The sequence below is a fragment of the Macaca mulatta genome, chromosome 4 (assembly GCF_049350105.2).
Source record: "Macaca mulatta isolate MMU2019108-1 chromosome 4, T2T-MMU8v2.0, whole genome shotgun sequence".
Taxonomy (NCBI): Eukaryota; Metazoa; Chordata; class Mammalia; order Primates; family Cercopithecidae; genus Macaca; species Macaca mulatta.
In genome coordinates this window covers 14,336,857-14,349,830 of record NC_133409.1, presented here as the reverse complement: position 1 = coordinate 14,349,830, position 12,974 = coordinate 14,336,857, and the positions used below count along the sequence as shown (strand labels likewise).

Here is a 12,974-nt window from a genome sequence, read left to right as displayed (position 1 = left end):
AAATGCTCCTGGGAGTAAAATCCCAAATCTTGGCTTAAGCCTGTTTTAGTCAGAGACCACCCAATGTAGCGTGCAGGTCATCAGAGTGGGTAGAGGGTCAGAGGTCAGGTCTTCGGCCCTGAGAAGTGAAAATGCAGGGGCCGTGCTGTCCCTTGTACCTCAGGAGAGCGAGGAAGAAACTCGGTCTTCCCGTGCAGGGCTTCCTGCTCCTTGATGCTTCTGTCTCCCCTGGGCTTTCCCAGAAGGCTGCACCCCGCTACTCAATCGGAGCACCTGCCTCCCACCCCTCCTGCCCCCTCAAGCTCACGATCTGCCTCTGAGTGTTACACTAGGATTTTTATTGCTTAAAGTGTCTTAATTCTTTGTCCCCTGACACGCAAGCCCTCTAGCTATCGAAGGGGAGATCATGAGAAACCTTCCGGGGAACCAGAGCACAGAATAACTGTTAGTTGTTTTTTTAAGTCTATGTAAACATTTCAACAGATCATAAAGAAAACATTTATCTCTTCGGTCCTTGCAAGAGAAGTCAAAGGAACTTTTGTTTCGTATCAAGAGCCTGGACATCTCTGTCTGTTGTGACTGGAAAGAGCCTGTTGTACTGAAATCCTGTCATCATGGTAGATTTGATCTTCAGTGGCCAAACATGAAGAATTAAAAGCGTAATTCTTGACTGAACTGGTGGGTGGGTTGAACTTTAGGAGTACATGGGTGGCCATTCCTGGTGCGCGTATCAATGTGACATGAGCCCTGGAGTGGGTCGTCCCTCTCAGCCCTGCTGCTTACTGCCTCCTGGGGCCCAGTGACTGAGGCTCTATGCTAGAACTGTGTATCACCAAATTCGCCATTATAAAGGAAACTTCCTGCTGCAACAACAACAACAAAAAAAAAAGAAAGAAAGAAAAGGAAAGAAATGCCCCTGCTCAACAAGCAGAGTCTGAACCACAGCAAGAATTACAACCCAGCCCTGAAACAGTAGTCACCATCTCTATCAGAAGCGGGGCTTGAGCTGGAAACAACTGTTTCTCTTCTAAAGTGAATGCATTTTAGGGGTGGGGGTAGTGTGTGCTTCTTGCAGGTTCAGATACTATTGGATATGTATTTATATTTTGGGGTGGAGAGCATAAAAAGAAGCCCTTAGTGTCTTTTGTTTATTTGGGCAGTTGATTTTTTTTTTTAATCTGACTTCTCACCCCTTTCTTTCTCAATGTAATGGCTAGCCACAAGCAGCAACTCTGCCTCTAGTTCCTTGAGATCACTCAAGGCTTCCTCATACATGACATGCACCCCTTGCTGGTCCTGGGTGTGGATACAGCCAGCTTCCGTGCTGTAGTAGTCATCCTGGTTCTCCACTTCCGAGAACTCCATGAATTGGATGCCGTGGACCTGGAGAAAGAAAGCCAAGCCCAGATGTTACTGGAAAAGGGAGAGCTATATTTTGCCATCCCACATGGACAAGCAGCAGGTTTCTGCTCCCACACAGTGGGCTGCCAGTATGAAGCTGTAAATATTCTGAATGTATAAAAAGCTGTATGTAGAAAACATATATTAACAAAGAACGTTGGCAGGAAGAGGTAGTTCCTGAGGTGGATAACTAGCTGATTAGTTTGTTTTTCTGATAAATTCAGTAGCAACTGGGGAAAGGTAGGGAATAGAGCCCAGAGTGGTCTCTGGAGTCAGAATGCCCGGGTTCAGGTTCCGGCTCTGCCAGGATCTCATCCTGGGCAGGTCATTCAGCTATTCCCAGCCTCCGTTTCCTCATCCGTAACATGGAGACTGTGGAGACACTACAGACTACGTTAGCTATCAGGAGTATGTGACTCTATGAGCGTAAGGCACTTGGAATCCTTAAACGTTAGGTTAAAAATATTTTTGTTTTAATTCTATAAGTACTTCTAAAATGTATTAGCACAGTTTCGTGGCTTAGTAATGAACTAAGTCGAATAGTGTCCTCCAAAATTCATGTCTACCTGAAACCTGTGAATGAGAACTTACTTGAAAATAGGGTCTTTGCAGATGTAATCAAGTTAAGATGAGGTCATACTGGATTAGGGTGGGCCCTAATTCAATGACTGGGATCCGTATGAAATTTGGAGACAGACACGTGGGGGAGAAGGTCATGTGAAGATGGAGGTAGAGACTAGGGTGAGTCAAGGAATGCTGAGGATTGCCAAGGGTTGCCAGCAACTACCAGGAGCTGAAAGAGGCAAGTATTGCCTCTAGAACCTTCAGAGAAAGCACGGTCCTGCTGACACCTGGATTTTAGATTTGTGGCTCCAGACTGTGAGAGAATAAATTTCTGTCATTGTGAGCCATGCAGTTTGTGGTACTTTGTTTTGACAATCCTAGGAATCTAACACAAGTAAGAAGTGTTTCCATCATAATGTTATTTTTCTTAGAAAACTGAGTATCTGCTGCTCCCTGAGAATCATTATTTTAATAATAATTTTCACAATTTCAAACTTTTCCACTCTCCTCAAGCCTCGGAACTCCCTCCCTCACAGGCGTAGTCTCCTCTTACTCCCAACAGGAGCTTCTCCGGGCACCTCTCCCCACCGCCCCCACCAGGGCTCACACCTCTCCCCTCCTGCTTCCTCTGCACAGTGGAGGACAGTGGTGCCCCCTTCTCCAGGACCACTGCCTCCCACCTCAGCATCATCCCTGCTCCTTCGTGGATATCCCACTCCTCTCCTCTGAACTCTCGACACTGAAATGTGCACACGTCCTTCTCATTGTGAAACTTCCTCACACCCTTCCCAGGTTCCACTGTGTGGCTCTCCTCCCCCTCACTGTCCAGTCTCCCAAGATGTTATCTCTCCATTTCCATTTCTTCACCTCCCACTCTTCAACCCATTGCCATCTGGCCCTTGGCTCCACTAAGCCACCCAAACCACCCTCGCTAAGACCAACAATGACCATTGCTCTACATGCAACAAACTTTCTTTCATCATCTTATGTAATCTCTCAGGAGCATCTGATACAATTTAGTGCTTCCTGACTCTTGACTCACTCTCTTCTCTGGGCATCGGGGACTCCACGTTTTCCCTGATTTTGCCTAGTTTCCGGTCATTCTGTCTGACACTGTGAAGTGTATTTATTTTTCTCTACCAAGTCATTAAATGACGGCCACTCTCAAGCCACCTCCTGGGACTTCCTCTTTTCCTCCTCTGTTCCTTCCCTACGAGGTGGCAGACACTTTCATAGCTGAGATTACCACCTTTAGACCATTTGCTCCCCCAGTTTATGCCTCCAATCCCGACCCCCTAGAGCTCCAGACCTGCACATCCAATTACCTATTTGGCAACTGCTCCTGAGCATCTCAAAGCCCACTTAATTTTAACAGTGATCAAATCATTAAATCTTCCCCCCACAAACCCAGGCTATCTGCAGCTGATTTTACTAAATAGCACTACCACCCATCCACTTCCTCTAGCATGAATCATTCATGACATCTCTTTCTGCTTCACCCTACTTGTCCAATCTATCACCAAGTTCTGTTAGTTTTACTTCCTGTCTCTCAAATTCATCCACTTCTGATATAGGACGTGGGGCAGGGAAGTGCTGAGTAGAGAAGGGTGAGGGCTCCACCCTTGGGCCTATGCCCTCAGACCTAAGTGAGAACAGGTACTCCTGTTTTTGTGCCTGAATGTTGCATTTTCCAAGACCACTCTGGCCCGCCATCCTTTGCCCATATAAACCTGAGACCTTAGTGGGCACACACACAAGAAGCTGAATGTTGAGAGAAGTAGAGAACAGAGCAGTAGAGAGAGGCAGAGAGCGATGCAGAGCAGCAGAGAGCAGCCGGGCAGCATGACGGAGAAGGAGGGAAGAGGCCTCTGAATGTCCAGAGGAGTTCTGCTGAAAACAGCTGAACTCCAGGGGAAGATTGTCTCCCCCACCCCTCCACCTTCTGGCTCCCCATCCATGTCACTGAGAGCCACCTCCACCACTCAGTAAAACCTTGCACCCATCCTTGGAGGCCGCGTGTGATCCGATTCTTCTGGGACACTGGGCAAGAGCTCGGGATACAGAGGGCTGTCACACTGGCCCTCTGCCCTTGTGAAAAGGCAGAGGGTTCATTGAGCTGATTAGCACTCAAGCCTAATCAGCTGCAGACAGCAAAGCTGAAAGGGCTTTGTAACACTGGGGTTGCAGGCACCCACTGCTAGACACTAAGTGGGGCTGAGAGCACAAAGCACTTGCCCTGGCCTCTGCACCTGCCCGTCTGCATGCTACTCCTTGGTGTTTAAGCTGCAGGGCCATTGAACAGGTGAGCCACATCCCTGCTGCACATTCTACGAGGGGAAATCAGGGAACTTTCCCGTTTCACTTCTTCCCATCTCCACTACCTACTACTCTAGTCCAAGCTATTATATGTCATGAGGACTAGTCTAGGAGCTTCTAAACTGGCCTAGCCTCTTAAATGGTCTATGCATGACTCCTCTGGCCTGGGCTTTCCCTCCTCTCCATTTTACTCACTGCTGGCTGGGGAACTTTTACAAATGCAATTCTGATTGTGTCATTCCCCCTTCCCCCTTTTATATCCCTAAGAGGCTTCCCATGGGCCACAGAATAGAGGAAAACTCCTTAACAGGGCCATACAATCTGGCCCTGTTAAGGGTATCTCTCTAGTCCAGTGTTTTTCAGCTGAGAGTGATTTTGCCCCCCAGAGGACATTTGGCCATGTCTGGAGATACTTCTGGTTGTCATGACTTAGTGGGAGGTACTGCTGGCATCTGGGTAGAGGCCAGGGATGCTGCTAAATATCCTATAATGGACAGGAGAGCCTCTCACAACAAAGAATTATCAGGCCTCAAATATCAATAGTGCCAAGACTGAGAAACTCAGAGCTAAGTTCCATTGTGCATCACCTTCCACCTCGTGTCTGTGCCCCAACTACTCCTGTCTTTTGGTTTCTTATGGGTGCCATGTTCCTTCTGGCCACAGGTCCTTTGCACAGGCTGTCCCCACTCTGTGGAAAGGTCTCCCTCTCCTTTTTACCTAATTAAAGACTTTTCATTTTCCAACCTCAGCTCAATCATCACTTCCTTAGAAACCCTCCTGCCCAGCCTCCCTATAGTACCAAGGAGCTCTCAGTCTCTCTTTTGAGGAAATTGATGTCCCTGTTTTACATTATTTGTGTGATTTTTGACCAATATTTGTCTCACCCACTGGATTGCAAAGTACTGTAAGGGTAAGGAACATGTCTATTTTTATTCACCACCTATCACAGGGCCTAATACATAGTAGGTGCCTATCTGTTAAATAAAAGAATGTATGAATGGCTTTTATATTTGTGCATATAGGTTTCTTTGACTCTATGATTTGTAATCTCTACTTGTGCTTTTAACATATGCCCGTCAAAAATCCTGTGTTTTGCCTTCATAGATTCTGATCTCATGTCACCACAGCCTAATACATACATTCTATATGGGGGGATAATGCTCAGGTGGAAAGTGGCTCTTGGAGGACAAAAAAACATCCTATTATTTTTATATATAAAGCACAGATACACACATTGCACATAAGCAAATCTATGGCATATCTCTGGTGTTAGCATTTCTTCGTAGGAGGAGAGTAGGGAAAAAAGTTGAAAAAGGATATTTGTTGGGGAAGCCATAATGGAAAAGAGGTTAAAAAACACTGGCCTAGATATCTATCATCTCTCTCTCTCTCTCTCTCTCTCTCTCTCTCTCTCTACTATCTATAGATCTATCTATCTATTCTTATTATTGTAAAATACACATAACATAAAATTTACCATCTTAGTTTTTCATGTACAATTTAGTGACATTAAGTACATTCACATTGTTGTGCAACCATCACCACCCATCTCCAGAATTATTTTCATCTTGCAAAACTAAAAATCTGTACCCACCAGACAAGAATTCCCCATTTTCGCATCCTCTGAGCCCCTGGCAACCACCGTTCTACTTTCTGTCTCTATGAATTTGACTACTCTAGGTATCTCATGTAATGTCCTTTTGTGACTGGCCTATTTTACTTAGCATAATCCCATCAAGATTCATACATATTACAGCATGTGTCAGAATTTCCTTCCGGTTTCAGGCTGAATTATATTCCATAATAACTATGGAACTACCACATCTTATTTCATCTGTTGATAGACACTTGAGTTGCTTCCACATTTTGGCTATTATGGATAATGCTGCTATAAATATAGGTGTACAAATATCTTTTTGAACCCCTGCTTCCAATTATTTTGAGTATATAGCCAGAAGTAAAATTTCTGGATAATACAGTAATTCTATTTTAAATGTTTGAGGAATCTGCATACTGTTTTTCATAGTAGTTACACCACTTAACATTTCTACCAACAGTGCACAAGGGTTCCAGTTTTTCCACATCCTCACCAACATTTGTTATTTTCTGGGGTCTTTGTTGTTGTTGTTGTTAGGTGAGTCTTGCTGTGTCACCAGGCTGGAGTGCAGTGGCGCGATCTCGGCTACTGCAACCTCTAACTCCCTGGTTCAAGCGATTCTCCTGCCTCAGCCTTTAGAGTAGCCGGGATCACAGGCACATGCCACCATGCCCAGCTAATTTTTGTCTTTTTTTGTAGAGATGGGGTTTCACCATGTTGGCCAGGCTGGTCTCAAACTCCTGACCTCAGGTGATCTGCCCGCCTCAGCCTCCCAAAGTGCTGGGATTACAGGTGTAAGCCACAGTGCCCAGCCTATTTTCTGTTTTTAAATATATATATATCGTATATTTTTGTATCTTAAGAAAAACAATCTGATTTTCTTAGTTGTTACTCATGAGTCATTTAAGCTTTGAAATCACTGGCTCCTAATCTTTCATCTTACATCTATTAACTCTTATAAAAACTTTGCTAAGTAATCAGTTGTATAGAATCCATTTAGCTATAAATTTTAAACAATCATATCCTGGCTCTCCAAAGACCTATCAATTGTTTTGTGTATGTGGCATTGCCTATGGTACAACTACAGGAACACTCCTGGAATCTTAACAAACAGGACAGATTATCGTCTGCTTACATGGTTAATTGCCAATATTAGAAAGGTGGATGGGGCTGCTCTTTGGGTCCCCCTTCACTTCTGTGACTGTATAATTAGTTTTTATGTGCTGTTTCTTAACCATTCAAGCAGAAACATAGAAACCTTCTAATAAGTAAATGTGAACATTTCTAAATAGTAGTTATAGTTCATAATATTTCATCAAAAGAATACTTAATAGTTCATCATTCCTCTAGCAGCATTTTTCGTTTTGCTTTGATTTTTCTATGCTTTAAACATATAACTTTGGTTTTTTTGTTGTTGTTTGTTTGTTTTTGAGGCGGAGTCTCGCTCTGTCACCAGGCTGGAGGGCTGTGGCACAATCTCGACTCACAACAACCTCCGCCTCCTGGGTTCAAGCAATTCTCCTGCCTCAGCCTCCCGAGTAGCTGGGATTATAGGCACGCGCCACCAGCATGCCCAGCTAATTTTTGTATTTTTAGTAGAGGCGGGGTTTCACCATGTTGGCCAGGATGGTCTCGATCTCCTGACCTCATGATCCGCCCGCCTCGGCCTTCCAAAGTGCTGGGATTACAGGCGTGAGCCACCGCGCCTGGCACAACTTTTTAATAATTAATAGCTTCCTTTGACTAGAATTCCAAAAATGAAATTATCTTCTTCTTTTTTTTTTTTTTTTTAAATGGAGTCTCACTCTGTTACCCAGGCTGGAGTGCAGAGGTGCAACTTTGGCTCACTGCAAACTCCGCCTCCTGGATTCAAGCTATTCTGCCTTAGCCTTCTGAATAACTAGTATTACAGGCATGTACCACCATGCCTGGCTAATTTTTTGTAGTTTTGGTAGAGACAGGGTTTCACCATGTTGGTTAGGCTGGTCATGAACTCCTGACCTCAAGTGATCCACCTGCCTCAGTCTCCCAGAGTGCTGAGATTACAGGCGTAAGCCACTGCATCCAACCTGAAATTATGATTTCTTACAAAATGATTGGTACCAGTGGAAAATAGAAAACGTGCTGAGAAAATGACATGTTCCATTAAAAAAACAGCTAGGATATATAAATTACCATGTTGGCTTCTATTAGCATTTAGCTTCTGTCTCTTGTTATGTAAAATGAGCTTGCTTTTGAGGAAAAAAGAAACAACTTAACGTGTTATACTTCATTCACTTTGTTGGAAAAGACCTTTCCCAAAGTTCTTGTACAGAAGAATTTTATAAGACTTTCAGGCAATGGCAATTGGATTAAGTTCTGAAGCTGATGAAAAGCAATAATATTGTCAAGATGCCAACTCTAATGCCATCATCTATATTAGCGGTCATTTTTCCACTCTTCTCATCCACATCCTATTGTCCAAACCCTTTATATAGGCATACATATTCTTTCTCTTTCTGCCATAATTCGCTCTCTTCCTCCCTTAGTCCTGTGTCTCTGAAATACATACTTGTGCCACAGGAGATACACTTTAAAGACCAGATGACTAAATTGCCTCATGCAGGGTTATGGCTCAGTTACTATAATGTTTCTTTATTTCCTGTTTATTTTCATTTTTTCCCCAGTCGTGTGGAAGACCCTCCCTCTAATGGTTTTGTGGTCTAGAGAGTTGATGCTTCAATATTATGTTTGAAGGAGTGGCAGAAGGAAGAGGGCAATAATTATCTGTCTGCGTAAGAAATATGACCTTTGCAATGATTCATATGTTTTTAGTTTGAAAATTAACTGATGCCAAGATAACTACTTGCTGAATATAGTAACTATAGAAAAATTGGTGGTCCATCATTCATTCCTTTCACCCTAGTGGCTTCTGCCATCACTTGTTAATGTGGATTTTAGAACTTTTGGCAATATAGACAATACTTCTCTGACTAGTTTACCTTTTTCTAAATCATCTTGCATTAATTTTGGATAATAATAGTTCAGCCTAAGAATCCCATCAAAATTTGTTGGGTGAATGACTCAATCTATTGGCTATAATCTTTTAAAAAGAAAATCAAATATATTTTCTACTCTACCTTTCTTTCTAGTCTGTAGAGTATTCACAGCTAATTGTTCTGCGTTTCAACATGATAACTTTGCAAAGCACTTTCATGTACATGGTCTTTTTGTAAGCATGCTACCATTCTGTTACAGGCAGAACTTTTCTTTTATCAAATAAACATTTGATACCTGCAATGTGAAAGATATATATCCAGCTCTCTACTACCTTTTGCCACCTAAACATCTTGTTAAGCATCTCAAACTTTCCATGTACTGTACTGAGATCCGGATCTTCCCAACAAATCTGCTTCAACCAAATCTCAGTTGATGGCAACTCTAAACTTCCAAATGGAAAGGCCAAAGCTTTGGAGTCAAATTTGACTTCTCTATCTGGAAATCATGCTAGCTGCACCTTTAAAATACATCCAGATTTGTTCTGGAAGTCTGTGGAAGCTTTGGTGCTAAATCATTGAACGTTCTATATACGTTACTTATTTATTTAATGTCTGTATTTCTTCATGAAATAAGTCCCATGATGGCAGGATTTGTGCCCATGTTGTTCACTGCTAAATCCCCAGTGCCTGGAACAGTGCCTAGTATATTTATTGGTCAGAATATTTGTGGAATGAATGGATGAGTGATAGGCTCACAGCCTGTGGGAACAAACAGGCCAACAGTCAAGCACAGCAATGTGCTCAGTGCTATAATGGAATTAGACAAAGTCATGGTGAGAAGCACTTAGCTCTGCACTGAGATGTCAAGGAAGGCCCAGAGAGGTGATACTTGAGCAGACTCTGGATAAGAGTACACATTTACCAAGGAAAGAGGAGGTGAGGGACAGAGGAGCCCAGAGGTAAGGATAGCTCTGTCCATTCAGGGGAGGTCTAGGCCCAGCTCCCTAAGGGCAGACACATAGAGACAGTGAAGAGAAATGAGGTCTGAGAGGTTAGCAGCAGCCAGATTGTGCCCAACATTGTCAGCTTTACCAAGGAGCCTGGACTTTGTCTTGTGACAAACAGGAAACTCACGAAGGACTACAAGCAAGGGAATAAATGTGATTACATATGCGCAAAGATCCTCTGGAAATTTACAAGCCAATGAAAAGAGCCATTCTCCTGTTTAAAAGAATTCTCTGGGCTGGGCATGGTGGCTCATGCCTGCAATCGCAGCACTTTGGGAGGCCGAGGTGGGCGGATCACTTTAGGTCAGGAATTCTAGACCAGCTTGGCCAAGATGGTAAAACTCCATCTCTACTGAAAGTACAAAAATAAGCCAGGCATGGTGGTGTAGTCTCAGCTACTTGGCAGGCTGAGGCATGAGAATTGCCTGAACCCAGGAAGTGGAGGTTGCAGTGAGCTGAGATCATACCACTGCACTCCAGCCTGTGTGGCAGAGTGAGACTCTGTCTCAAGAAAAAAAAAAAAAATTCTCTGTTCCCCCACCAACCTTGGAATTAGTCCCCCATCCTAACCAGAGCCTAACCCTTCATGATCGGGCCCACTTTTCTGCCGCCTCATCTCCCACCACTTCCTCACAACAGCCTCTGCTACTAGCATGTCAAGTCCTGGCAGATCCTGAAGGTGCCACAGAGTATCAGGCCTCCATGCCTGAGAAGACATAATCAAGGTCCACAGCCAGGTAAAAGCTGCTGGCTCTCATTCTGGGGCTCTTTCTGCTCTGCCACATGCCTTTAAGTAGGCTCACAGAACGGCAAAGTGTCCAAGACAGACGGTAGGTGCCTTTTTTTTCTGGCATTGTTGTTGAGTGAACATTTGTTAATACTAGCCCAAGACTTTCAGCATGGGATCAAACTCACCGGGCCCAAGAAAAGGGGTCTCCATTTTAGGAGTCTTCCTGAGGTCTGGTGAGCCCAGTGGTTTGCTCCCAGCAGCCTCAACCCTGGGCCTGGTGAGTTCAACCCAACATGTTAACATCTGTGCCTCCCATCGCCTGTGTGGGAAAGAATCACACTGTCCAGAGCTGGATATCCTGGTGTAAATACTGACAAGGCCACACCCATGGGGTGTAGCTAAACCACATGGTCCCATTAAAGACAGACAGAAGGCCACTTCCTTGAGTGTCTCATACGGAAGTAATAGCAGCTGGGAGCTGTTAAGAACAAAAATAGGCACTGTTTTTCTTATCATTTATGAGAGCATAGGAAAGAAATATTGCATCAAGGCCAGGCGCAGCGGCTCACACCTGTAATCCCAGCACTTTGGGAGGCCGAGGTAGGCGGATCACCCGAGGTTGGGTGTTCAAGAGCAGCCTGTCAACATGGTGAAACCCCGTCTCTACTAAAAATACAAAAATTAGCTGGGTGTGGGGGTGGGCACCTGTAATCCCAGCTACTCAGGAAGCTGAAGCAGGAGAATCGCTGGAACACAGGAGTCAGAGGTTGCAGTGAGCTGAGACTGCGCCACTGCACTCCAGCCTGGGCAACAAGAGCGAAATTCCATCTCAAAAAATATATATAAATAAAATGCATTACCCCGAGAAGTTCCTCCTATAATGAGTACAGCAGGACAGTATTTGTCTATCCTCTCCTCCTTTATTTCTATCTCCTACCCAAACCCAGAACAAAGAGACTGAGAGAGGGCTCTTTGGTAAGAACATTTTCAAAAATATCCATTAGCATAATAACATACCACAGCTGTGGTTGGATCAATATTAGTAAGAGAAAGATGTGTTTGTTTTGTAGCATGTTGGTATTAAAAGTATCTTAACTCACCTTTCTAGTTCCACTGAGGACCAAACTAATTGGGCTTGATGAGTTAGAACCCAAGCAGGAGGGCAGAGGGGTAAGGGAAGACCTGAGAGGAAGTCTGTGTGTCGTGAGGGAGTAGGAGTTGGTGGGTGCTTGTTAGGGCAGGAGACCCAAAAGAGAAGGGTGTCCTGAAGATTGAGTGAAGGTAGGACTCTAGAAGCCACTGGGTCAGGAAAATAAAAAAAAATTCCCAATATCTGAAGCTGAATTGTTCAGTACATGTGGCCTCTAGCCACTGGCTGTTAAGCCCTTGAAATGTGGCTTGTCTGAGTTAAAATGTGCTATCTGTATATAAAATACACACCAGATTTTAAAGACTTAGTACAAAAAAAGTATGATCACTCAATGATTTATTAATATTGATTATATGTAGAAATAATATAGATATTGGGCTAAACAGATTATATTATTTAAAATTTCATGTTTCTTTGTACTTTTTAAAATGTAGCTACTGGAACATTTTAAATAATGTATGTGGCTTGCATTATATTTCTGCTGGCCAGTGCTGCTCTAGACTGTGTGCATATGAACAACACTTAACAGTAATATTTCACACTTACAGACACAACAGGCATAAGTCAGAGGTCACACTAGCTTAGAAAATGGCTTGTTTTGGAGCTAAGTAGATTTCATTTTTCACCTTTGTCAATCTAGCATTTTTAAGAAGATAAAAATTCATATTAAACACTATCTTCAGGAATAAACTCTCTAGAAATTGAGATTAAAATATTACAAGAGTGTCTACAATAGTCCAATAAAATGTAAGCATTCTCAACTTTATTCCCAAAGAAAGGGAGTTAATATGAATTTTGTCTTATTGGCCTTTTGTTAGGCAGGATTGAAATTTTATAGACTTTGTAGAAAAAACTGTTCTAGAAACACCAAAAGCACTAAGGGTCAAGCAGGTGTTTAGAGGGATAAAATATTTCTTTATTGTTCAGCTCTGTCCAATGTTTTTCTACCTCTGTTTTGAGTCTTTTTTTTTTTTTTTTTTTTTTTTTTTTTGAGGCTTGGAAAACAGAAAAGAGGCAAAAAAGGTATATATAGCAATGTCGAGGGGGGGTCTTCTAAGAGCGTCTCTGTAAGGATGTAAGTTCTCAGGCCAGGGTAACAGAAGGGCCTCTCACACTCTATTTCTTCCTTCCCAGTGTGGCCTCCAGGGCTGCTTTAGGGCACTCTCTGCCTGTGAATTGCTCTTAAGCAGACCTTGTGTTTTATTATGATTAAAAGGCCTCTTCCCTAAGA

The 12,974-nt window shown here is 43.3% G+C and overlaps 1 protein-coding gene across 1 annotated transcript in view; it reads right to left on the bottom strand.

Moving 5' to 3' along the window:
• LOC700544 (uncharacterized) overlaps positions 1-12,974 on the bottom strand; it is a 151,273-nt gene that overhangs the window by 109,599 nt on the left and 28,700 nt on the right. Inside the window, 1 exon segment of the mRNA XM_015137604.3 lies at positions 1,191-1,383. Within this exon segment, the coding sequence (XP_014993090.3) occupies positions 1,191-1,383 (193 nt within the window).